This window comes from Nomascus leucogenys, chromosome 16 (assembly GCF_006542625.1).
Source record: "Nomascus leucogenys isolate Asia chromosome 16, Asia_NLE_v1, whole genome shotgun sequence".
NCBI lineage: Eukaryota > Metazoa > Chordata > Mammalia > Primates > Hylobatidae > Nomascus > Nomascus leucogenys.
In genome coordinates this window covers 5152278-5179516 of record NC_044396.1, presented here as the reverse complement: position 1 = coordinate 5179516, position 27239 = coordinate 5152278, and the positions used below count along the sequence as shown (strand labels likewise).

The following is a 27239-nucleotide window of genomic DNA, read 5'->3' as shown; positions in this document are numbered from 1 at the left end:
GCCACCACGCCCAGCCTTGATAATATTTTTATACTCTAGTTTTCATAGGTAGTTTATGTAGTTCTATACCATGAAGCTTCTAACAGGGAAATGTGTTGCATTCTAGGTGTCTTGACTTAAACCAAGTCTAAATTATATTTTTATTTATCCACTTGACAAATCGTGAGTTTCTATGTCATGTTCTAGACACTGCAGATACAGTGGAACAAGAGTGATGTTAGCCCTAGCTCTCAAGGAACTTTCATTATACAGGGGCAAGACAGACAATAAGGAAATATGCAAATAAGATAATTTCATATTGTATTAAGTATTGTACTGTTTCCTGTGAAATCCTGTTAGATTTCACAGCAAATCTAATCTTGTTTTGTTTTGTTTTTTTACCAATGGAAGTATTTTTAAGGATTTGAATAGTTGTTTTTGTCTACTGTTTTATTAGTATGTATTTAATAAGCACTTGTTTATAAATCATATTGTTAATTCATAATTTCACAAGGCCTTATCTTGTCTTCTGTAAATATATTTGCTGCAGAGCTTCTCCAGCTTGGAACCTAGACTTGCTCCTGGTCTTGGCTGTATTTGGGGTAGCCAGGGGAGGTCACCTGAACTTTCTAAAGTCCATTCTTCTCACCAAGTCAGCACAAATAATTGAAGAAACTCACAATCATATAAACCTAAGTGTTTTATTCTCTTACAGCAGTTCTGCTTCTAGGCTTGTCCCAGTGCCGTGTGAGATAAGTCTCTTCTCTAGTCTTATTCAGCGTCGCTGGCACCTTGGCTAGGTTTTTTGCCCTCTACTTCTGCATGCTGTCCATGTGGGGGGTATCAAATTAATTCTAACATCTTACGCGTAATAGCTTCCTCTAAGACAACCAGATTCCTTCTCGGTTAAGACCAAAAGGGCCAGATTACCATCCTGCAGCTCATGTAGGGTGTCTCATTTATAGTGGGGGGGTTGTAATATTTGTTCTGCTTACTTCATAGGGTTGTTGATTACGATTATACGAGGTTATGTATATTTGAAAATATTGAAGATGGAAGATAATACTAGGAAATCTGAGGATAAATCCTTATTAATAGTTTGAAAACTACTATGTGAAAGATGACCTAGAAGGAAGAAAACTAATAATTGAAGGTTTTTTATGTAGCAGGTATCACTTTTGAAAATACTTTGTAAGTTCAAGGTAGTAATTACTAATAGGGAAGAAGAGAGGAAAGTGGCAACAATTGAATCTATAGTATTTTATTCTTTGGCAAAAAAAATCTGAAGCAAGAATGGCAACATGTTAGAATCCAGTAGATCCAAATAATGAGCACCTGGGTGTTGACTATGTTATTCCCTGAAAATTACAGAAATATTTTGTAACATTTGAAAAATAAAATACCACCTGGTTTTTTTCTGACCTCATATTCTTCCCATCACAAGAAACCACTTTTTTTTTTTTTTTTCCCAAGTCATGATCTCGCTTTGACACTCAGCCTGGAGTGCAGTGGTGTGATCGCAGCTCACTACAGCCTCAACTTACCTGGGCTAAGCAATCCTCTTACCTCAGCCTCCTGAGTAGCTGGGACTACAGGCGTGTACACCATGCCCGGCTAATTTTTAAGTTTTTTGTAGAGATGGGGTCTCCTTATGTTGCCCAGGCTGGTCTCCAGCTCCTATGCTCAAGTAATCCTCCCACCTCAGCCTCACAAGGTGCTGAGATTACAGGCATGACCCACTGAACCCAGCCAAGAATACCATTTGACAAGATTCAATAAGTGCTTTAATTGATATGTTTATGTATCAGAGAATCATATAAAAATGTTAATGTTAATATCAGTTTCAGAATATGAAAACATCAGCCTTGGTGAAAGAGCCAGACTGTCTCAAAAAAAAAAAAAAATGAAAACAGGTTTCATGTATTTAAGTAGCTAATGGGTTTTTTGCAATTAAATTGTGTCATGTTATGTAATTTTTTATTTCCACAGGTTTATAAAGTTCTGGTTTCAGTGGGAAGGAGTGAATGGTTTGTCTTCAGGAGATACGCAGAGTTTGATAAACTTTACAACACTGTAAGTAATAGTCTACAAGATTTCTAATTAAAAGGAAGCACCGAGAAAACCCAAAATAAGAGAAATGTATTTGAGTGATTAAATTGATACTCATATATTAATATGTCAGACAAGCAGACAAAGGTAAGAGATTCTTCAAAAACATCCTAACTTTGGAATGCTTACAAAGAAAGGGTAGAGAGAGGACTGCTGAACAATTCCAAATAAACCATTAAAAATATGAGAACTAGATAAAATACCTTTTAATGTCATAGAAAATTAGAAGTCAGTTCTTTCTACCCACCTCTCTGATAATTGTTAATCATCATGGTATTTCTGGTTAAATTGCCCACTGTAAGCTTTATGTTTGAAAGTCTGTCGTGAACCTATCTGCCTTCCATAGTTTGTTTCCATTCTTAGAGATATGTCTTAGGTTCCAGATTTTAAGTAGCTAACACAATTGAAATGAGTGTTGACTCTTAGAGTTCTGACAGCTACCTAGTGGTGAGAACTAAGAGACTATTAGCTATTTAAATTACTAAAACCTGTTTTTATATTTTCATAACTCAGATATTAAATAGCATTCATAATCTAGTGTTGGCAGTACATAGAGTACATACTTGCTAAAGTAGGCAGCAAAGAGCCAGACACGATGGTTCACATGTATAATTCCAGCACTTTGAGAGGCTGAGGCAGAAGGAACATTTGAGCCTAGGAGTTCAGAGAGTACAGTGAGGCATGATTGCCCCACTGCACTGCCATCTGGGCAATATAGCAAGACCACATCTAAAAAAAAAAGGCAGCAAGACCACCACAGTCACTATCATACCATGTTTTCCACAGGTAGCAGTGTTTGTGGATAGTGTTGCCTTGAAGATCATACATAGAAGCTAAAACATGCCTCTTGAGTTACTAATAGCTATTACGGAACTCCAGGTCATTAAGACAGTCCTGGATTTAAAGCTTTGCTTCAGTTAAGAACAAAAGCAATTGTGCCTCAAATCCCCAATTTATTTATTTATTTATTTATTTATTTTTTGAGAGAAGGTCTTGCTGTGTCACCCAGGCTGGAGTGCAGTGGCACGATCTTGGCTCACTACAACCTCTGCCTCCGATGTTCAAGCGACTCTCGTGCCTCAGTCTCCCAAGTAGCTGGGATTACAGGCGTGAGCTACCACGCCTGGCTAGTGTTTCTGTAGTTTTAGTAGAGATGGGGTTTTGCCATGTTGGCGAGGCTGGTCTCAAACTCCTGGCCTCATGTGATCCTCCCACCTCGGCCTCCTAATGTGCTGAGATTACAGGCATGACACTGCCCTTGGCCTCAAATCCCAAATTGACATTCCTCTGCTCTCATGTAATAATAAATAGGGATCTCCCAGTGTCATTGTTGAATGAATAGTAGATTACTAGGCATCCTCTGGAAAAACTCTTGTTATATATTTAAGAAGGGAATTTTGGGCCAGGCATGGTGGCTCACACCTGTAATCCCAGCACTTTGGGAGGCCGAGGTGAGCAGATCACAAGGTCAGGAGATTGAGACCATCCTGGCTAACATGGTGAAACCCTGTCTCTACTAAAAATACAAAAAATTAGCCAGGCGTGGTGGCGGGCACCTGTAGTCCCAGCTACTTGGGAGGCTGAGGCAGGAGAATGGCGTGAACCCAGGAGGCAGAGGTTGCAGTGAGCCGAGATTGCGCCACAGCACTCCAGCCTGGGCGACAGAGCGAGACTCCATCTCAAAAAAAAAGCGGGGGGAGGGTTTCATTTCTTAACCCTGTCTCTTGATTTTAAACATAGGAATAAATATGTGCCTGTGGGTTATTATTTATAAGATATTTTTGAATATGAGGAAAGTTGCACATTTATCAACTAAGAGACAAATTCCTAAATGGGTCAGAATGAATCAAACAATGTCTAGCTGTACCACTTCCTGTGTTTTGTTAAGTCATGAAAATTAGACTTCCGATTCATCTTTATTTAGCGTTTCACTATGTATGTATTTATTCCTAATGTTCAAATCCCTTGCTACTTGAAATTGAATTTCTGAAGATAATACTGCAATTTAAAAATACTTATTTTTTCCTATGTAAAATTAATAGAGAGACTCCATCTCTATAAAAAAAATAAAAATAAAAAGTTAGCTGGGTGTAGTGGCACATACCTATAGTTGTGGCTACTTCGGAGGCTGTGGTAGGAGGATCACTTGAGCCTGGGGGGTGGAGGCTGCAGTGAGCCATGACCATGCCACTACACTCTTGAGACCCTGTCTCAAAACAAAAACAAGAACAAAACACCTATAATGTTGCTACTCAGAAATAACTGATAACATTTTACTGTTTTCTTCTGTTCTTTAGCTTTTCTTTAATGCATATGCAACTGCACTTACTAAATACAGGTTGAGTATCCCTTATCTGAAATACTTGGAACCAGAAGTGATTTGTATTTCAAGTTTTTTCAAATTTTGGAATATTTCAGTTATACTTACCAGTTAACCATCCCAAATCTGAAAATCTGAAATCTGAAACGCCCCAGTGAGCATTTCCTTTGAGCACTCAAAAAGTTATTGGCTTTAGAGCATTTCAGATTTTCAGATTTGTGATACTCAACCTATATAGTTTTAGATATTTGCTTCATCAAAGGATATTGAGATAGGTTTTTTTTTCTGTAATTAAAGTTACACTGTTGAAACAACAGCCAATAAGAGTTTGTACATGGAAATATCTTTCATAAGTTTTTAGTGATTTTTTAAAAAATGGCTTATATTGGAGGCTGAGTGAGGGTTGAGATGTTAGCTCATTTTGAAACTCTTGAATACCCATTATTTGCATGTTCAGCATGTCTTTGAGGAGTGTGTAAATCCAACTGTACACATCAGGATGCCTGGGTTATGCTTGGGTAAAAATAACATGACTGTAGTGTCTGTCTGTCTGTCTGTCTCTCTCTCTCTTTCCCTCTCTCTCTCTCTCTCTCACACACACACACACACACACACCCCACATACACCACGTATATTTGAGGCTTCTTTTTGTCTTTTGCTTAAAATATTTCATAGGCTAGATTTACCTTCTAAAGAAGTCTTTTGTGAAACTCTTCATAAGAGGAAGGGGTGCAGGGAATGTCATCTAAAACTCAGCACTGTGGAGATCCATACCAGTAGTGTGTGTTCATGATGTTTTCATGATTTTAATAGCTGGTTATTAATTAAATTGTTAATATTTGAGTATGTGTAAGCATAAAAATAAAATAGAGAAACTTGTTTGGGGTACCTCCATCCATGATCACTTTCATTCTCTCTTCTGTGAAACATCCCATCTTTGGACTTTTTGCAGAAGAGTTTCCTTAACTTGTAGTTCAGTTTTTATCATTCATCTCCCTAATTTCTTTTGTATTTCTTTTCACCCTTTTTTCATTGTTCTTATTTCATCACTTTCTATGTCTCTCTCTTTTTATGTAGCTCCTTCTAATTCTGCCTCCTGTGGTGAGGGGCAAAGAATAGGAAAATAGTTATTGGTTGAATTCTTTGAAACTACAGAAATCAGGTTGAACCTGGTCTGGATTTCCCTAAATTCAAAAACACAAATTATTTTCCTGTCCTTTTAGAATAAAAGAAAAGAAAAAAATCTCTAGGGATTTTAACTGTCAACTTCAACATGTCCTTTATGACTAGTTTATATTTTAAACTTTTTATTATAGAAATTGTCAAACACAAGCCAGGAACAGTGGCTCACAACTATAATCCCAGCACTTTGCAAGAGTGAGGCAGGAGGATTGCTTGAGCTGAGGAGTTCAAGACCAGCCAGGGCAATGACATAATGAGACTGTCTCTACAAAAAATAAAACAACTTGCTAGATGTGGTGGTGTGTGCCTGTGGTCCCAGCTACTCAGGAGGCTGAGGGGAGGATCACTTGAGCCCAGGAGGTCAGCACTGCATTCCAGCCTGGATGATAGAGCAAGACACTATCTTAAGGGAAGAAAGAAAGAAAGAGAGAGGGAGAGGAGGATGGGGAGGGAAGGGAAGGGGAGGGGGTGGGGGAGAAGGGAGGGAGGGAGGAAGGAAGGGAGGAAGGAAGGGAGGGAGGAAGGAAGGAAGGAAGGGAGGAAGGAAGGAAGGAAGGAAAATTATCAAACACATACAGAAGTAGACATACTAGTACCAATTCAGAAAATAACATTATGTTACCATCCAGCTTCAATAATTACTGATATGTGGCCATTCCTGGTTCATCTGTATCTCTAGCCAGCCCACCATAATTTTGACACAAATTTCAGACATCATATCTTTTCATCTGTAAGTATTTTAGTATACATCTCTAAAAGATAAAGATTCTTAAAAACAAAACATATACACAATATCATTACCACATCTAAAAATAAATGAACAGCAATGCCTTCATATTAGATATCCAGTTAAGGTTTATGTGACTGGTTGATAAATCTGTTAAGTGTCATTTAATCACTAGGTTCCCCCTCTGCCTTTCTTTTCTTTCCTTTACACTTTTTTTTTTTGTGTGTGTATGAAAAACAACAAGGTCATTTGTTTACATATTTTTCAGTCTGCATTTTACTGACAGCATGCCCCATGCTGTAAAGTGATTAGTAAATTCCTCTGTTCTTTGTATTTCCTATCAGTTGGTAGTTAGAGGTATTGTTTTTGGGTGTTTTTGTTTGTTTGTTTGTTTGTTTTTGGTGAGACAGGTTGTTGCTCTGTTACCTAGGCTGGAGTGCAGTGGCATAATCACGGTGCACTGCAACCTTGACCTCCCTGGCTCAAGTGATCCTCCCACCTCAGCCTCCTACATACTGTATAGCTGGACTACACCGAGCTGATTTTTTTTTTTTTTTTTTTTTTAGGTTGAGACAAGGCCTCGCTATGTTGCCCAGGCTGGTCTCAAACTCCTGAGCTCAAGCAATCCTCCCACCTCAGCCTCCCAAAGTGCTGGGATTACAGGCCTCAGTGAGCCACTGTGCCCAGCTAAGATACAGTTTTTACATGTGTAAAATTTAATTTCTTCAGGGCCAAGTTTTCCTTCTCTGAAGACAAGCATATCTGATAAACAAATGTATTAGAATATATATATAATTTTATTTTTTTTGAGACACGGTCTCTGTTGCCCAGGCTGGAGTGCAGTGGCATAATCATGGCTCCCTGCAGTCCCAACCTTCCAGGCTCAAGCAATCCTCCCACCTCAGCCTTAGGAGTAGCTGGGACCACAGGCATATGCCACCATGCCTGGCTATTTTTTTTAATTTGATTTTTGTAGAGACGAGGTCTCACTTACTAGAATATTCATAAGGGGAAGGTTAGAGCAGATAGGATATTGAAAGCAAAATTTATCTGCTTTCTTAGAAATTTATTGTCAATTCGCCGGGCGCAGTGGCTGACGCCTGTAATCCTAGCACTTTGGGAGGCCGAGGCGGGTGGATTGCCTGAGTTCAGGAGTTCGAGAACAGCCTGGGCAACATGGTGAAACTCCGTCTCTAATAAAATACAAAAAATTAGCTGGGCGTGTTGGCGGGCGCCTGTAGTCCCAGCTACTCAGAAGGCTGAGGCAGGAGAATTGCTTGAACCCAGGAGGCAGAGGTTGCAGTGAGCCAAGATCGTGCCACTGCACTCCAGCCTGGGTGACAGAGCGAGACACTGTCTCAAAAAACAAAAAAAGAAATTTATTGTCGATCTATTCATGTAGAGAAAACCCCAAGATCATATCTTCTCTTAAGGTAAGAAATGAGTAATATGTATTTGGAACTGCAACAGCAGTTCTAGCCTTAGCAGTTGCCATACATGATCTCCTTTAAAACTCACAGCAAATCTATAAGGTCATTGTTAAAATTATCCTCATTTTATAGGCAGGAAAATGAGATGCAGATGTTGAGTATTTTATCCTAGGTCACACAGATACTAGGTATTTTATTGGGACAAAAAAAGATGATTAGTTTGTGACATTTTATTGGTATAATTTATATTGTACTTTGGATGATCATAAATTCAAAAGTATGTCTTATGATGGATTTTCTTTAAAATAGATTGTATTTGGCTTTGATGTATGCATAACTAGAAGACTTATAAAATTAGTTCATATAATGTTATTTTTAAAAATTTTAGTTAAAAAAACAGTTTCCTGCTATGGCCCTGAAGATTCCTGCCAAGAGAATATTTGGTGATAATTTTGATCCAGGTAAGAAACAACTTCATAGGCCAGCCATGAAGTGATCGTTGAAGTTTGAAGAAGTAAATTAATGTATTCATTGCACTGTATAGCAGTGCAGGACTTTAAAAGATCTTACGCTCTATGAAAATAATGCCTCAGGAAGGTGCTTACTGTCTACTAGGCATTGTTTTAAGTACTTCATGTGTTTTAATTCATTCGATCCTCAGAACTTTGTGAGGTGGGTATTATTGTTGTTACCACTATTTTTATAGATAAGGAAACTAAGACACAGGTTCATTAATTTGCCCAGGACCACATACAGATAGTAAAGGGCAGATTTGGAAGTTAAATTCAAGCAGTCTGACTTCAGATAAATTTATCTGTCAATGGGCTGGGCACAGTGGCTCACACCTGTAATCGAAACACTTTGGGAGGCCAAGGCAGGAGGATCACTTCAGGCCAGGAGTTTTGAGACCAGCCTGGGCAACCTCATCTCTACAAAAATTTAAAGATTAGCTGGGCATGGTGGCGTGCACCCGTAGTCCCAGCTACTCAGGACGCTGAGGTGAGAGGATTGCTTGAGGTCAGTAGTTCAAGGCTGCAGTGAGCTATCATCATGCCATCGCACTCCAGGCTGGGTGACAGAGCGAGACCCTATTAAAATTTTTTTAAATTGATTCTTCAGGTTAATTTGGGAAACTTTACTGACTTTAAATCAGTATCATGAAGAATATTCACTTTTATATTTAGAAACATTAAATATATACTGTGTACATAGTAACTTGCAGGCCTCTGAATGGGATACCAAAAAGATATCCTAGGCTGGGCACGGTGGCTCACGCCTGTAATCCCAGCACTTTGGGAGGCTGAGGCGGGCGGATCACAAGGTCAGGAGATTGAGACCATCCTGGCTAAAACGGTGAAACCCTGTCTCTACTAAAACTACAAAAAATTAGGTGGGCGTGATGGTGGGCGCCTGTAGTCCCAGCTACTCGGGAGGCTGAGGCAGGAGAATTGCTTGAACCCAGGAGGCAGAGGTTGCAGTGAGCTGAGATCAGCGCCACTGCACTCCAGCCTGGGTGACAGAGCGAGATGTCATCTCAAAAAAAAAAAAAGAGATATCCTATTGCTCACCCTTGGGGAACCCATGGACACAGGGTCTCGGCATCTAGCACCTATATGACTAAAGCTGCAGGCATGGAATTTTCCCCTAGAACCCAAGAGATTAATCCAGGTCACAGATGGCTACTTATAGGGAAACAAAAGTCTTCTTATCCACCAGGAATTCTGTCAGAAGAGTCGTCTATCTCTGCCACAGATGAATCCCGAATGGATTGCCCTCCTTCCCCATCTAATTTGCTTGTAACCTTGTAACTGGTTAAATTGATAATACCTCACATGTCTGTGTAAGAAAAGAAAGAGAGATCTTGGTCACTATTCAAGATAAAAGCTCTAAGGTCCCTTATATTGACCGTGCTTTCTCTCTCCATCCTAACTTTATACCATTCGTTTTCCTCCCACACCATATCACTGTGTCCTGTAGAATTCTGCCCACCATTAACGGACTGCTCTTTATCCTGCACCTTTTTCGTATTTCTTCTACATTCTTCCTTTAATTAAAACATTTTTTCCCCAGAGGCTGCTTTGCCTATAGCCGTCTCAACTGGAGGCTTATTATTCTTTACACTTTATGAACCTCAGGTTTGGAGAATGTTCTTACTTCCCTGGTTACATACAGAGTTTGTTTCCCCCCGCCCCCCCCTTGGGAGTATATAGCACATTTCACTGTAATTGCTAATCTGTCTTATAGTAAGCTGTAGATTTTCTGAAGGTGCAGACTTACATCTTTTTTTATTGTTTGACAGTGGCAATATACTGGTTTTAAGGTATTACTTTATTACTTTAAAACTGGCAAATACTAGGTTTTAAAGTATTACTAAATATACGAACCCATTAATAAAGAGAAGCAAGAGAAAATTGAGTTGACACAGCAAAGCCAGATTATATTGTGTAGACCTGTGGCTTTTGTACTCCTGCTTTGTTTTCTCAGCAGAACAGTTTTTTCCCAACTGAAATCTTACAGAGACCAGATATGGTAGCTATGCCTGTAATCCCAGCACTTTGGGAGGCCGAGGTGGGCGGATCACTTGAGGCCAGGAGTTCAAGACCAGCCTGGCCAAAATGGTGAAACCCCGTCTTTACTAAAAATAGAAAAATTAGCCTGGCATAATGGTGCGTGCCTGTAGTCCCAGCTGCTTGGGAGGCTGGGGCAAGAGAATCACTTGAATCCAGGAGTCAGAGGTTGCAAGTGAGCCTAGATTGCACCATTGCCCTCCAGCCTGGACAACAGAGCGAGACTCTGTCTCAAAAAAAAAAAAAAAAAAAAAGAAAACACAAAAGAAATCTTATGGAAATGTAATATGTGAAAATAATTTAAATGGAGCTGCTTTGTTGGTATAACAGTGAAGTATCTCCTTGGAGCACAGGTTGAAAAGCATCTTCATGGGTAGCATGTGGGCCTTAGTGGCATTTGAGCAAGATGTGAAACTGACAGTGTGTAATTTATGGTGGGCACAGCAGAGGAGAGACTGGGAGACTAGTTAAGGGAATAGTCCAATAGCCCTGGCATTAGATAATGAGTATGGGGACTAGGGTAGAAATGGGGTTTAAAAATGAGCAATGTACAAGAACTCCTTTAATGAAAAATCTGGAATACATCTTGATGATTGCTTAGGTAACAGACATATAGAGAAGAGAAGGAGAGATAATTGGAGGGTCTGGCCTGGGTGACTGAGAGAATTAACTAATTAGAAGTGGCAGAAAAATATTAAGAAATCAAACTACTAATGATACTATGAGACTTGAACTTGGGTTGGAGTTCTGTAGAGCGCCTAACTGAATCCTTAAGACAATCATTTCATCAAGGAAAGAAAGCAAAGAAGTAAAAGACTGGCAACATTGCTGCTTCGTTGTTAAAGGCAAGATACCAGGCTGAATGCTCTTTGGTCCTTTGTTTTGATGAATTAATTGACACTAAAAACTGATTTTTTTGAAGAACTGTTTGTTTATCCTGCGTATACTTAATATGACTTGGCAACAGTGAAAAGGATCATATGTCACAGAGATATTAGAAAGTCCTGCATTGGGGAAATCAGATCTAAGTCAAATTCAGAAAAACAATGAATAAGGTGCTCATTTGGTTACACTTTGGGGATACAGGCATTCCCATATTGTTCTGGTGGAATAAAAAGTGGTACAATCCATGTTGAGGGGAATTTGGTAATGTTTAGAAAAACTGTGAATGCATTTTCCACTTTGGCCAAGAAATCACATTTCTAGGAATCTGTACCTAAAATAAACTGCATGTGATATAATGTACACACAAGACTGTGTATTGTGACACAATTTTTAACAGAAAAACTGGAAACAATAGAAATATTTTTCCAAGGGAGCTGGATATAACATACTTGTAAAAAGGAACAAAAAAGCTCTTTATGTATTTTGCTATGGTGTGATCTCCAGAATATACCATTAAATGGAAAAAAAAAATCACAGTGCAGCAAATGAGTTTGTATGGTGTGTATATTTTGTGTAGGAAAAGGTATGGGGATTCAAAAGGAAATAATGGAAGAATAAATAAAAAACTAATAAAACTAGTGACTTTAAGGATGAGGGAGAGATCGGGAAAGGCAAAAGGGGTGGAAGTTAGATGCCCTTGAATGAATTTTGTTCATACCTTTGACTTTGGAACCATGTACACATTTTAAACAATTTAAAAACAAAAATAAAAATGCAATAACAAAGCAGCCTCTAACAACTGAAAACAAACCAAAGGAAAAAACCTAACTTAATTTAAGTAACTTTAAAACATGGGATTTTGACTGTATATTCTTCATGGGATATATTGCTAAGGATAAAAACAAAAACCCATGGACGAATTTTACACTGCATTCAGTAGTGTTAGTTATATGGTGTTGTTATTCTGTAATTAATGTTACTATCATGGGAACCAAGATTTTAAGCAGAAGAGGAAAGAGGAAAGTGATACAAACAAAATCAAAAATTTTAAGTAAAAATCCTGTAATTTTTTTTTTTTTTTTTTTTTTTGAGATGGAGTTTCACTCTTGTTGCCCAGGCTGGAGTGCGGTGGCGTGATCTTTGCTCACCGCAACCTCCACCTCCTGAGTTCAGGTGATTCTCCTGCCTAAACCTCCTGAGTAGCTGGGATTATAGGATGCGCCACCACACCTGGTTAATTTTGTATTTTTAGTAGAGATGAGGTTTCTCCATGTTGGTCAGGCTGGTCTCGAACTCCTGACCTCAGTTGATCCGCCCACCTTAGCCTCCCAAAGTGCTGCGATTACAGGCGTGAGCCACCGCACTCAGCAAAATCCTGTAATTTTTAACTTAATTTGGAAATATAGTTTGAAATAATTATTTATTTATTTATTTATTTATTTATTTATTTTTTGAGACGGAGTTTCTCCCTTGTTGCCCAGGCTGGAGTGCAGTGGCGTGATCTCGGCCCACCACAACCTCTGCCTCCCAGGTTCAAGCGGTTCTCCTGTCTCAGCCTCCCGAGTAGCTGGGATTACAGGCATGTGCCACCATGCCCGGCTAATTTTGTATTTTTAGTAGAGATGGGGTTTCTCCATGTTGGCCAAGCTGGTTTTGAACTCCAACCTCAGGTGATCCACTGGCCTCAGCCTCCCAAAGTGCTGGTATTACAGCACCACCATGCCTGGCCCGTAATTTATTTTTTTACCTTAGTAAAAATATTTTCTAGCACTCTCTCCTGGAAATGCCTGAAAGCAATAACAAGTAGTAACCAACACCCCTAGCATTCAGATTGTGGTCTCTAAATACCATTTCCCTCTCAAAGGAACCAGAGTTCGCTGGAGAAATGGTGATCCCAGATCTGGGGCAGGAAATGTACAAGATGATCTCAGGGCAGCTTGCCTGAAAGCAAGGAAGCTATTTAGGATGACTGAAGTTTGATCAAAAGAACACAGGAGCCTAGTTGTTGGGGCTTTCACTGAGCAAAGATTAGACAGAATGGTGAAAGTAATTATCGTAGCAGGTTAGAGCACATCAGTATAAAGACTATCCAATTTACTTTGTCTGGGGGAAAAAAACCTCATGAAACGCTGTAGAGGTTATGATAGTAAATTTATTTGCCAAATCAATAAATTAAAAAATCAAGGATTTATCTTGCCTTTGTTTTATGAAATGTAATTTCTTTGTACCAAAGAGATAATGTTGGAAAATACTTCGTAGCAGAATCACAGTTCATAAATAGAAGAATCACAGAATGATAAAACTGGAAAATCCTTATACAACTTCTGATGAATTAGTAGTTCTAGGTAAAGACCATCAGTGGTTTGAAGACTTTACTGGGGCAGAAGGATCTGCTTCTAAGATGGCTCACTCATATGGTTTTTGGTAGAAAGCCTCAGCTCCTTGTGAGTGGGCCTCTTCTTAAGAGGCCTTGCGTGTCCTTACAACATGGCAGCTGGCTTCCCCAGAGTGAGGGATCCAAGAGAGCTAGCAAGGAGGAAGCCTCGGTGCCTTCTATGACTTAATCTTAGAAGCCACATGCCATTACATCCACCATATTCCGCGAATTAGAAGGTAGTCATTAAGTCCAACTCCCATTCAAGAGAGAAGAAGAATGAAGTTCTACCTGTTGATTGAAGGGAAATAAAAGAATTTATAGACATTATGAGATAGTGATTTCATGGCTTTGCTGTTTTTTTAAAGATACTGCCATTTAGAAATGCACACTGATTTATTCCCCCCCACACCAAAAAAAAAAAAAAAAATCTGCCTGAGAATTGCTTTAAAATACTCCAGAAAAAAAATAAAATAAAAGGTGAGGAATGAGGATAAATGAAATTGGAATAGCAGAATGTTGATAAATTTTAAAGTAGGTGAATAAGGTTCTCACCTTTTGTGTACTTGTGAAGTTTTTCATAATAAAAAGTTAAAAATAAAGTCAGCTGGGCACGGTGGCTCACGCCTGTAATCCCAGCACCTTGGGAGGCTGAGGTGGGTGGATCACCTGAGGTCAGGAGTTCTAGAACAGCCTGGCCAACATGGTGAAACATCGTCTCTACCAAAAATACAAAAATTAGCCAGGTGTGATGGCACACGCCTGTAATCCCAGCTACTCTGGAGGCTGAGTCAAGAGAATCGCTTGAACCTGTGAGGCAGAGGTTGCAGTGAGCTAGAATCGCACCATTGCACTCCAGCCTGGGCAACAAGAGTGAATCTCCGTCTCAACGAAAATAAATAAATAAATAAAATCATACCTGAGAAAAACATTCTGAAATTCCCTTTTTAACTTACCTCATGGTTGGTAGCCATTCTATGGGGTTTTTGCTTATCTTTTTGAGTTCTTATGCTGCAGCTTAAGCCTATGTCTTCTTTTTCTTTTGTCTACTTTATTCTAGTGTTTGCCAACCTCTATAAGATAGATCTTACATACTTGAAGGCTGATTTTAAGAATGATCTCTGCCTGTACTTTTTGTTAACATTTTATTATGAATTTAACGACTTTTTAATAGGATGCACCCAGAGGAAACCATACTTTTAACTTTATTTATAGATATGTTTTTGAGTCTGTCTCCGTTGCCCAGGCTGTAGTACAGTGGTGTGATCTCAGCTCACTGCAACCTCTGCCTCCCAACTCAGGCGATCCTCCCACCTCAGCCTGCTGAGTAGCTAGGACTACAGGTGTATGTCGCCACAGGTAGCTAATTTTTTAATTTTTTTGTAGAGACATGCTCTCACTATGTTGTCCAGGGTAGTCTCAAACTCCTGGCCTCAAGTGATTCTTTCACCTAGGCCACCCAAAACTGTGGGATTACAGATGTGAGCCACTGTGCCCAGCCTTTTTAAAATTTCTAATTGAAATTTCTTTTGAATTCCAACAGATACATTCATGTAACTTCTTCATCGGAGAGATTTTTAAAAATACATATTTCTAACTATAGTTCTTAATATATAGGCCTTATATAAATTATTGGCACTTATCCTATACATTATAGTCTTACCTGGAATTTTTTTAGATATTTGCAAGATTAGTGTTGATCTAAAAAAGTAAGTTTGGAATTGCCCCTGAATTCTGACTGCTACTAGACTTCTTTCTCTTCATAGGGCTTTACATAGCGATTTTGAAACTGTTTAGTCAGTAATGAAATGGCAAGCCTAGAAACACGTAGAGCAGCATGGGCTATAGCTCACTGAAGGAAGGAAATTCCTGTCTTCACACTGGCCCTCAAAAGTAAAATATATCTTCAGTAAGCATCCACAGAACAATTTAAAGCTGCTTCCATATAGTTAGTAGGTTTTCTTTGAATATCCTAAATGTAGTCATTCATTTTACTTCTTCATATGTTACTAAGTTCAGTTCTAGAGAAATAACTGTGTTTCAGTTACAGTTTTTAATGTAAACCTCACATGTGCTTTGCTAGCTAGTGACATTATAAATGTCCTTGGAAGAGTTTAATAAGATACCTACCTGAAATTCTTCAAGGAATTCTTAGATGAACAAGAAAAAAGTACCAAGTACATGCATCTGGCTCCAAAAGACCAGACCTGATTTTATATTTGTTTATATTTGTATGAAGCCATACCTTACATTTAAGAAATAGAAATAAACCTGGAAATAACCCATAATTTTGGTGACAAACACTATACATTATACCTTTATTCAGTAGAAATCAGTTTACTAAACCAAAACTCATTGTCAAGTGGAATATTTTTTATGGGTTTTTATCCAGACATTCGCCATTAGGAGACAGTTTCTCATATCACATGTGTTCAGTTTTTAGAGTATATTTCTTAAGAATTGGCTGGGTGCGGTGGCTCATGCCTGTAATCCCAGCACTTTGGGAGGCCGAGGTGGGCAGATCACAAGGTCAGGAGTTCGAGACCAGCCTGGCTAACATGAGGAAACCCCGTCTCTACTAAAAATACAAAAATTAGCCAGGTGTGGTGATGCGTGCCTGTAATCCCAGCTACTCGGGAGGCTGAGGCAGGAGAATTGCTTGAACCCAGGAGGTGAAGGTTGCAGTGAGCCGAGATCGCGCCACTGCACTCCAGCCCGGGCGACAGAGCAAGACTTTGTCTCAAAGAAAAAAAAAAAGAGGGTTTAGGATAATGGCTTTTAGACCCCCCAACCACTAATAATAACAACAACAACAAAAGTAATAGTATCTAATGATTATTAGCTGTAAATAATACTCTTACCATCTGCTAAACATCCTACTGTAAACTTAGATGCATTATCTCATTTAATCCTATAACAGCATTATGAGGTATAAATATTATTACTATCCACATTTTACAAGTAAAAATTTAAGTCTTGGAAAAGTTCAAGGTTAGGAAGTAGGAGAGACAAAGATAATTGAATAGTTTTCTAATTCCAAGAAAAGTGTGTATTTCAAAGAAAAGAAAGGTTTGTGCTTAATATTTATTCCTAAATTGTTATTGCATGAGCTTCAATTATCAACAAACAAAACACTTCAAAAATAATGGACAGGCTGGGCACAATGGCTCACGCCTGTAATCCCAGCACTTTGGGAGGCCGAGGAGGGTGGATTGCTTGAGCCCAGGAGTTCAAGATGACCCTGTCTCTACAAAAAATACAAAAATTAGCAAGGCGTGGTGGTGTGTGCTTATAGTCTCGGCTACTTGGCAGGCTGAGGTGGGAGGGTTGCTTGAGCCCAGGATGCAGCGGTTGCAGTGAGCCTAGATCACACCACTGCACTCCAGCCTGGGCAACAGAACAAGACTCTGTCTCAAACGAAAAAAGAAAAATTTTAAAAAAGAAAATACTGGACAATTACTTGTTAGGAAAGTATGCCTGTGCATTTTTTTAAGGTTTTTTGTTTGTTTGTTTTTTACAGTGGAAGTTAAACTAGAGTTTTGGTGATATTCAGTTAACCAATTAATCATTATTGCCCAGTTGCAAAGGATTCCCAGAAATCCTTATTTTTTTAAATTAGTGTGATTTTCAGTCATCAGTATCATAGTGTTCATTTTTATTCATTGGTAGTACATGAGGAGTTGGACAAAGCAATGTGCTTCTCCAATTTTTGTAATTAGTCTATTTAGAGTCCATAATAGGCAGTTTTGAGAACTTTCTTTTTGGAGATAAATTGTCTGCTTAATTTTAATATATAATTACATATATGTAATATATAATTATATATTATATAAATATGATTCATATATATAATTTCTAAGTATGTATTCCTTGTGTAACAAGTAGCATGAATTTGAAAATAGCTTCTTAATCAAAATTCACTATCTTGTGCTTGTCTGTTATGTAACTGTTGATGATAATTGCATAGTCTGACATAAATAATCCTAATAGTTTATATCTCTCTTCCAGATTTTATTAAACAAAGACGAGCAGGACTAAATGAATTCATTCAGAACCTAGTTAGGTATCCAGAACTTTATAACCAGTAAGTAATTTTTGTTGTGTTCTAAAGGGACATTGAAACCATACCTAAGAATACTGAATAATCCTTATATAAATTTTGTTTGTTCTATGAAATGTTACTGTGCTATATATGTTTGTAAAATCTTCCTTGAGCATTTTCTCCCTGATACTCTTTCTCCCCTTTTCTCATCTTATTTTCTTTTTTCTTTTGTACTTGTATTAGTTTTATAGATTAAACTTGAAATGAATTTGCATAATAAAGCATCTTGCTAATTATTTGATATTACATTTTCTCTATACCTTCAAAAAGCATTTAAGTACCTGCTACTTGCATTGGGAATATAAAGCTAAGTGTCACCCCTACCTTCCAGAGGCACAGGCTCCCAGTGTAGTGGGAAAAACAGGCATATATTAATAAACAAGTAATTGAAGCTGGATAATTTTTATGATAGAGGTGCTAAAAGATAGCAGAGAAAGGTGTAGGCATCTCTTCTTGAGGAGGTCAAGGAAGGCTTCCTGCAACTTAAAGGATGTGTAATCATTCGAGAAAAAAAGAAGGCTTTCCAGGTGTAACAGGATACAGAAAGCCTGAACCGTCAGGACACTTAACATTTCATGGTGACTGGAGCTGAGTAGATTTTTGGAAAGAAGACGAGGTTGAAGGAGTTGTCTGGGGTTGGGCACATATGCCACCATTTCTGCTTCGCTTGGGGCAGTGTTCTGTTGACCCGCATGAGGCCTCCAGTCTTTCTCAACACAATATTCCAGCAGCCATTAAAATAAAGGCGCTTTCCCAGCCCTGTGGGTGTCTCATGCTGACAGGTTTAAACTTCTTTCTGTAGGCCAGTAGCTCCCAGCTAGGAAGATGGAGGTTATATCAGAAATACTACAAAAACATTGGTAGATCTGTGGTTTGGCTTGTGTTTTCATTTTTGAGTCTGGTAATTTGTAATTTATGTTATAGTACTTGTATGTATAAAGTATTCTAAGAGGAAATGAAGAGGATAAAATATTTGGAGAGCTTTTCCGCAGCTCACCTATCTGTGTAAACTAAAGGTTGTCTATGGGTAACGGTATAAATATGACACACTTTAACAGTCTTTTCAGAAACACAACGCTGAAGAACTGTATTTTTGAGCAATTGTTCTAAAAATGATGATTACCATTTATATGATTCTTTATAGCTCACAGAGGCCTTCTACTATTCTGAACAGGCCCTCTGACTGCTTTTTAAATTTACTTAATTGAATTTACTAAAGTACTAAAATACAAAAACTGGATCTCCTCTGACAAGGTCTTCTGGTCAGAGATATGGATTTCCCCTGATGCTCCCAGGTAAGGCAAGGGTCAGGCAGGTCTCACAGCTGTGGTCACACCAGCATTAGACAGTGCAGTAAGAACAGGTATCCTCTGCCACCTCTGGCAGGTGGCAGAAGGGCATGAAATTTGGTACCTGAACTCACAGTTCCCTTGTCTAGTCTGTTCCTCAGTAAAAAGTCTTATTATTTGGCTCTTTGTTTAACTATTTTCTTAAACATTATGCCTTTTCCTGGGGACATGCGCTATGCTATCTTCACCTTAGACCCACCCTTCTAATCTCTAATTGTTGCTATATACACTGGAGATTACTTTGAATTGGCATATTACTGGCTTGTGTGAAATGTAATTCATGCATTCAAAGCTTGAATTTGTCTCTTCCTTTGACAGAGCTGGCATGGAATAAGTATGCAATAAATGGTAGTGGTTATTACTTCTCTTAGTATTTTAAGTTACTCAGAACCCCTAACACTATATAATAAATACCAAGTATTCATTCTGGATCTTGACGTGCAGTATTGTAAAGATGTTATATTTGGCATTAAAATTCAAGTAAAAGCAGGCCGGGCGCGGTGGCTCACGCTTGTAATCCCAGCACTTTGGGAGGCCGAGGCGGGCGGATCACGAGGTCAGGAGATCGAGACCGCGGTGAAACCTCGTCTCTACTAAAAAATACAAAAAAATTAGCCGGGCGTGGTGGCGGGCGCCTGTAGTCCCAGCTACTCGGAGAGGCTGAGGCAGGAGAATGGTGTGAACCTGGGAGGCGGAGCTTGCAGTGAGCCGAGATTGCACCACTGCACTCCAGCCTGGGCGACAGAGCAAGACTCTGTCTCAAGAAAAAAAAAAAAAAAAAAAAAAAAATTCAAGTAAAAGCAATTAGATTAAATTGCCAGTTTCCAAAACCTTATACTGTGAAATACACAGTTCTTGAGTGTACAATTCAATGGATTTTTAAATATATATACACTCTGTAACCATCACCATTCCATTCATGATAGAAGATATATTTCCAGCACCCCAAAAATAGTCGAGTTTTTTAAACTTAATTTTTTTTTTTTTTTGAGATGGAATCTTGCTCTGTTGCCCAGGCTGGAATGCAGTGGCGTGATCTCAGCTCACTGCAAGCTCCACCTCCTGGGTTCACGCCATTCTCCTGCCTCAGCCTCCCCAGTAGCTGGGACTACAGGTGCGCACCACCACACCCAGCTAATTTTTTTTTTGTATTTTTAGTAGAGACGGGGTTTCACTGTGTTAGCCAGGATGGTCTTCATCTACCGACCTCGTGATCTGCCCGCCTTGGCCTCCCAAAGTGCTGAGACTATAGGCGTGATAAACTTAATTTTTTAACTGACGTTTTCTTTTTAGCAAAATGTGATATTTACTTTTTTTTTTTTGAGACGGAGTCTTGCTCTGTAGCCCAGGCTGGAGTGCAGTGGCGCAATCTCAGCTCACTGCAACCTTTGCATCCCAGGTTCAAGTGATTCTCCTGCCTCAGCCTCCCAAGTCACTGGGATTACAGGTGTGTGCCACCACGCCTGGCTAATTTTTGTATTTTTAGTAGAGACAGGATTTCACCATGTTGGTCAGGTTGGTCTCGATCTCCTGACTCATGATCTGCCCGCCTCGGCCTCCCAAAGTGCTGGGATTACAGGCATGAGCCACTGCACCCGGCCAACATTTCCTATTTTCTAGATCTTTTCTGTTGTTGACAGAACTTTTAATTTTCACGCTCTTCATTTGAACATCAAGCTGTTCTTAAGACAGTAGAAATTTAAGAGAGCAAGAAGAGAAGCCAGTCAGCAAGTGTATCTTGAGCACCTCCTATGTACCTGTTATTACTGTTAAGGAAATGTACTTTATTATTTTTTTTATGTTTTTGAGACAGAGTCTCGCTCTATTGCCCAGGCTGGAGTGCAGTGGTGCGATCTCGGCTTACTGCAACCTCCGCTTCCTGGGCTCAAGCAATTCTCTCACCTCAGCCTCCTGAGTAGCTGGGATTACAGGTGTGAGCCACCACACCCAACTAATTTTTGCATTTTTAGTAGAGACAGGGTTCCTGGGTTGGAACTCCTGACCTCAATGATCTGCCTCCCAAAGTGCTGGGATTACAGGCACGAGCCACCGTGCCAGCAGGAAATGTACTTTTAAAATAGTTTTTCTTCTGGCCAGGTGCAGTGGCTCATGCCCATAATCTCAACACTTTGGGAGCCCCAGGCAGGCGGGTCATGAGGTCAAGAGATTGAGACCATCCTGGCCAACATGGTGAAACTCCATCTCTACTAAAAGTACAAAAATTAGCCAGGCATGGTGACCTGTGCCTGTGGTCCCAGCTACTTGGGAGGCTGAGGTAGGAGAATCGCCTGAACCTGGGAGGCAGAGGTTGCAGTGAGCCAAGATCGTGCCACTGCACTCCAGCCTGGCGACAGAGTGAGACTCAATCTCAAAAAAAAAAAAAAAAAAAAAAAAAAAGGAATTTCACCTGCCTCAGCCTCCCGAGTAGCTGGGACCACAGGTGTATGCCACCACACCCGGCTAATTTTTGTATTTTTAAAGAAGACGGGGTTTCCCCATGTTAGCCAGGCTGGTGTCGAACTCCTGACCTCAAGTTATCTCCCCCCTTGGCCTCCTGAAGTGCTGGGATTGTAGGTGTGGGCCTCCTGAAGTGCTGGGATTGTAGGTGTGAGCCACCATGCCCAGTCAAAAAAGCTAATTTTTAAGATGAATTTATTAAAAACATTTTAAAATCATTTTCAAACTAGAATAAAATGTTAGTATTTCTCTCATCTCTGGATGAAAAAGGGTTTTCTGAGCATATTGTCAGTGAATGACATTATCACAAGGTAAAACGATGAAAAATTTGACTAATAAAAACTTTGTGCATGGTGGCTCATGCCTTTACTCCCAGCACTTTGGGAGGCCAAGGCAGGCAGATCAATTGAGCCCAGGAGTTCAAGACCAGCCTGTGCAGCATGGCAAAACCCCCTCTCCAGAAAAAAAATGCAAAAAATCAGCCTGTCATGGTGGCATGTGCCGGTAGTCCCAACTGCTCAGGAGGCTGAGCTAGTGAGGTAGGAGAATCACCCGAGCCCAGGAGATCCAGGCTACAGTGAGCTGTGATTATTCCACTGCAGTGCAGCCTGGGTGGCAGATTGAGACCCATCTCTAAAACAGCAAAAGCAAAAAAAGCAAAACTTTTGAATCCCCAAATCATAAATAAAGTAAAATTGAAAACCAAAAATACAGAAAAAGCTTTCCATGATAAAGGATGATAGATAAATACATTTAACATAGTAAGAGCCCATGCAAACACTTAAGACACCAAAACAAAACAAAACAGGAGAAAGCACATTGAATGGTTCACAAAGAAGGACACAGAAATGGCTTATTGTCAGAGAAACTAAACATTTCCTTATGTATTTAAGAAATGAAATGGAAGCAGAAATACCTTATTTTAATTTTATTTCATTATAACAAAGAGAAAAGTGCCCAGATCAGGACTGTACAGCTCAATAAAGTATGAGAAATAAACATAACTGAATTATATCATCCCCTTAGGCCAAAAAAGAAAATATTATGAACACCCCTGAGATCTCTTACACAACTTCTTTCAATCTCTGTTTCTTTCTTCCTTCTCAAAGGTAACTACCAGCATGACTTTTAACAAAATAGATTAGTGTGTGCCCTGTTTTTGAACTTTATATAAATGGAATCATACAATATGTGTTATCTGTCTGGCTTATTTCCCAGCAATGTGAGAGTCATTCATGTTGTCTCATAGAACTATAGTTTGTTCATTTCCATTGCTGTATAATGTTCCATTGTGTGAGTATACCACAGCTGATTCATTCTACTGTTGATGGGCATTTCAGATACTAATATTTCTATTTTCTGACTATTATAAATAATACTGCCATTAGCATACCTTTGGTGCACATGTGCCAACATTTCTGATATATCTTGGAGTAGAACTTGTGGGTTGTAGGGTATATGTATGTGTTTAACTTTAGTGGATAATGCAAAATAGTTTTGCAAAGTGATTTACCAGTTGTACATTTTCCATCAGCATGTGAAATCACGTTGCTTACCTCATTAACACTTAGTATTGTTAGTCTTCCATTTTAGCCATTCTGGTGAGTGGGTAATGGTATCTTACTGTTGCTTTAATTTTGCATTTCACTTATTACTGAAAGCGATACTGAGTACTTCCTCTTTAAAGTACAATTTTTCACATCAAATTATCCAAGATGTTAATATAAAATGTAACATTTAATGCTAAGCAAGCCTGAGAGTCTTCAGGATGTTCATATACTGCTAGAAGAGTATAAATTGGTACAGCTGCTCTGGAAATCAGTCTTACAAACTGTATTTGTTTAATACTGTAAAATGGTTTATAATTCAGACGAGTAATTTTATTTTTAAAAATCTGTTCTGAAAGTCGTAGAGTTCTAATACTATGCACAAAGACTGTCAACTACAGCATTGTTTATGGTAATGAAAAGTTGGAAGTCATACCCTCAAGTGGAAGAATCATTGAGTAATTTTTAGTACATTCATGTTATATATCATATATCTATCAAAAGTGATTGTTTACGAAGTTTTTAACAAGATGGGGAAATGTTTATGATGTAATTTTAAAGTGAAAATTTAAATATATTGTGATCCTAAATGTGCAGAGAAAAAGACTGAAATAAAATATGCCAAAATGTTAACAGTGGTTGCTTCTATGTGGTAAGATTGAAAATCCCCACCCCTACATTTTATAAACCTTTTTTATTAAGTTAAAAATTCACCATTTAAATTATTCTAAAGTGTACAATTCAGTAGTTTTTTGTTGTTGTTGTTTTGGTTTTTTTTTTTTTTTTTTTGAGATAGAGTTTTGCTCTGTCACCCAGGCTGGAGTGCAGTGGCGCCGTCTTGGCTCACTGCAGCCTCGGCCTCCTGGGTTCAAGAGATTCTCCTGCCTCAGCCTCCTGAGTAGCTGGGACTACAGGTGCGTGCCACCACATCCGGCTAATTTTTGTATTTTTAGTAGAGACAGGATTTCACTATGTTGGCCAGGCAGGTCTTGAACTCCTTACCTCGTGATCTGCCCGCCTCAGCCTCCCAAAGTGCTGGGATTACAGGTGTGAGCCACTGCACCCAGCCCAATAGTTTTTAGTGTATTCATGATGCTTTACAACTATCATTACTAATTCTATCACCCCAAAGCTAATCTAACATTTTCATCCCCTTAAAAAAGAAACTTTACCTCCAAATTATCTCCTCCCCCAACCCTTGGCAACCACTATTCTACTTTCTGTCTGTAGAGATTTGCCTATTAAAATGAAATTATATAGTAGGTGACTTTCTTTTGCCTTTGTTCATTTAGCATAATATTTATGAGGTTCATTCACGTTATAGCATGTGTTAGTGCTCTTCGTTCCTTTTTATGGCTAATATCCCATTGTATGGATAACACCACATTTTGTTTATCCATTCATCTATTGGTGGACATTTGGGATATTTCCACTTTTTGTCTGTTATGAATAATGCTGCTATGAGAAATCATGTATGAGTTTTTATGTGAACATATGTTTTTATTTCTCTTGGGTCTTTGCCTAGGTTTGGAATTGCTGGGTCTTAAGGTAACTCTGTGTTTAACTTTTCAAGGAATTGCCAAACTGTTTTCCACAGTGGGTGTACCATTTTACATTTACACAAGCCCAACGCCTTTTATTTTTATTTTTTTCCTATTTTGTTTATTTATTTTTAGAGACAAGTTCTTGCTTTGTCACCTATGCTAGAATGCAGGGGTACAATCTTGGTTCACTGCAGCCTCAGCCTCCTGGGCTCGAGTGATTCCTCTGCCTCAGCCTTCTGAGTAGCTAGGATGACAGGTGCACACCATCATGCCTGGGTTTTTTTATTTTTATTTTTTGTGGAGACAGAGTCCTGCTATGTTGCCCAGGCTGGTATCTAACTCCTGGCCTCAAATTATCCTTCTGCCTCAGCCTCACAGAGCATTGGGATTACAGGCATGAGCCACCACTCCTGGCTAGAGCCTCCTCTTTTTAAAAATAATTTTTCATCTTTTGAGTTTCTTGGAAATAATGTATATTATTTGATTAAATAATTAAGGACAGATTGGGGAGAGGGTGCTAGGTATGGAGATTTAATTATTCCCCACAGTCGTCATGAGTCCATCTGTGGGCCATCTCTAATTTTAGTCCATTTTTTTCTGTTCATCCTTCATCTTCATAGCCATTTCCTCATCCCCCTTGATGATACCCACTTTAATGTGTTTGATATATGTCCTTATATATCTGTGTATCTTTGGTAAACAGACTGATGCTTTGTGTCTATAAGTATTTAATATATATATATAAATGATACTGTGCTATAGTTTCTTGCTTCTGGCTGTTGACTGGTATTCCCTGTAGGCAGTTACCATAGTTGACTTACTCATTTCCCTGGTGGTAAATGCCTATTGTGCTTCTAACTTACTGTTACAGAAAATGCTGCAGTGAACATTATAGTTACATGCCTTTCAGTGGACCTGCACATATATTTTTTTTTTTTTTTTTTTTTTTGAGACGCAGTCTCACTCTGTCACCCAGGCTGGAGTGCAGTGGCGTGATCTCAGCTCACTGCAAGCTCTGCCTCCCGGCTTCACACCATTCTCCTGCCTCAGCCTCCCCAGTAGCTGGGACAACAGGCGCCCGCCACCACACCCGGCTAATTTTTTTTTTTTTTTTTTTTTTTTTTTAGTGGAGATGGAGTTTTACCGTGTTAGCCAGGATGGTCTCGACCTCCTGACCTCGTGATCCGCCTGCCTCTGCCTCGCAAAGTGCTGGGATTACAGGCGTGAGCCACCGCGCCCGGCCAGCTGCATATAATTTTTTCTATGGTTTACCCCCAAAATTAGAATTTCTGGGCCCAGGGAAAATGCATACACAGTTTTACCAAGTATTGCCAGATTGCTTTTCAGAAAAGTTGCTTCATTCTGAATTGTCACCAACAATATTTGAACATTTCTCTTTCCCTATTTTTTTTTTTTTTTTACTAACTTTTGGTATTATCTGTCTTTCTAACTTTTGCCAGATAATGGACATAACGTGATATCTCATTATCATTTTAACTTGTATTTCTCTGATTATTAATGAAGTTAGACATCTTCACAAATTTGCTTGCCATTTGGGTTTTCTTTTCCATGAACTGCCTGTTTATATGTTTGCCCATTTGTCTATTGGTTTCTCTATTAAAAAAAAATTAATTTGCTTATTACATTTATAATAATGAATATTAATGGATTCTGTTTGACTTTCTTACTGTAAATGCTAATATAGTTATTTCTATTTTGATTTTCATTTTAAAAGGGAGAAAGGCTGTAGAAATGCTTTTGAAGTTATAATAAAGTTAATTTTTGTTTTTAGTCCAGATGTCAGAGCATTCCTTCAAATGGACAGTCCAAAACACCAGTCAGATCCATCTGAAGATGAGGATGAAAGAAGTTCTCAGAAGGTAGTAAGAGGAATTGCCTTTCTTAATAGAAAAAATACTATTCCCCAAAGGTGAAATTAGTGGCTTTGGGACACTTACTTCAAATGAAGTAATTTCTTCCATAGTAGAGTTTCGACTGTGTAGAACACATAAAAACAAATGCATATACCTCTTACAGATCACTATTTTTTCTTTTGAGATGGAGTCTCACTCTGTTACCCAGGCTGGAGTACAGTGGCACAATCTCAGCTCACTGCAGCCTCCACCTCCCATGTTCAAGCGATTCTCCTGCCTCAGCCTCCCCAGTAGCTGGGATTACAGGCGCCTGCCACCATGCCCAGCTAATTTTTGCATTTTTTAGTAGAGATGGGATTTCACCGTGTTGGTCAGGCTGGTTTTGAACTCCTGACCTCAAATGATCCACCTGCCTCGGCCTCTCAGAATGCTGGGATTACAGGCATGAGCCACTGTGCCCAGGCCACAGATCACTATTTCTTATAAAACCTATAGAATGAGTACTTTTTATACTAAAAAATAATATAGGTTATTCAGACAAATTTAAAAATAGTAGGTAAAAAGAAAAGTATTATCCATATTATTGCACCCACACCTAAAAATTTTTAACATCCTGGTGATTTTCTTTCCAATCTTCTCTAATGTATAGGGTTTTAAAATTACTTAATTTTAATTATGCAGTGTATACAGTTTTATATTCTGCTTTCTTCACTTCACATCTTATTTTATCATTATTGCCACCCTTGAAACTATTTTGAATTTTGGCCAACAGAAGAGGCCTTCTCGACCACAT

General features: G+C 38.9%; 1 protein-coding gene across 3 annotated transcripts in view; it reads left to right on the top strand.

Moving 5' to 3' along the window:
• LOC100586435 (serine/threonine-protein kinase Sgk3) overlaps positions 1-27239 on the top strand; it is a 148222-nt gene that overhangs the window by 81141 nt on the left and 39842 nt on the right. For 2 of the 3 annotated variants that reach the window (XM_030795045.1, XM_003274791.4), the window contains 4 exons: positions 1969-2052; positions 8136-8208; positions 17582-17657; positions 26365-26452. In XM_030795045.1, the coding sequence (XP_030650905.1) occupies positions 1969-2052; positions 8136-8208; positions 17582-17657; positions 26365-26452 (321 nt within the window). Of the gene's footprint in view, positions 1-1968; positions 2053-8135; positions 8209-17581; positions 17658-26364; positions 26453-27239 lie in introns of those variants that run through there. The other variant, XM_030795046.1, reaches the window with a different exon arrangement.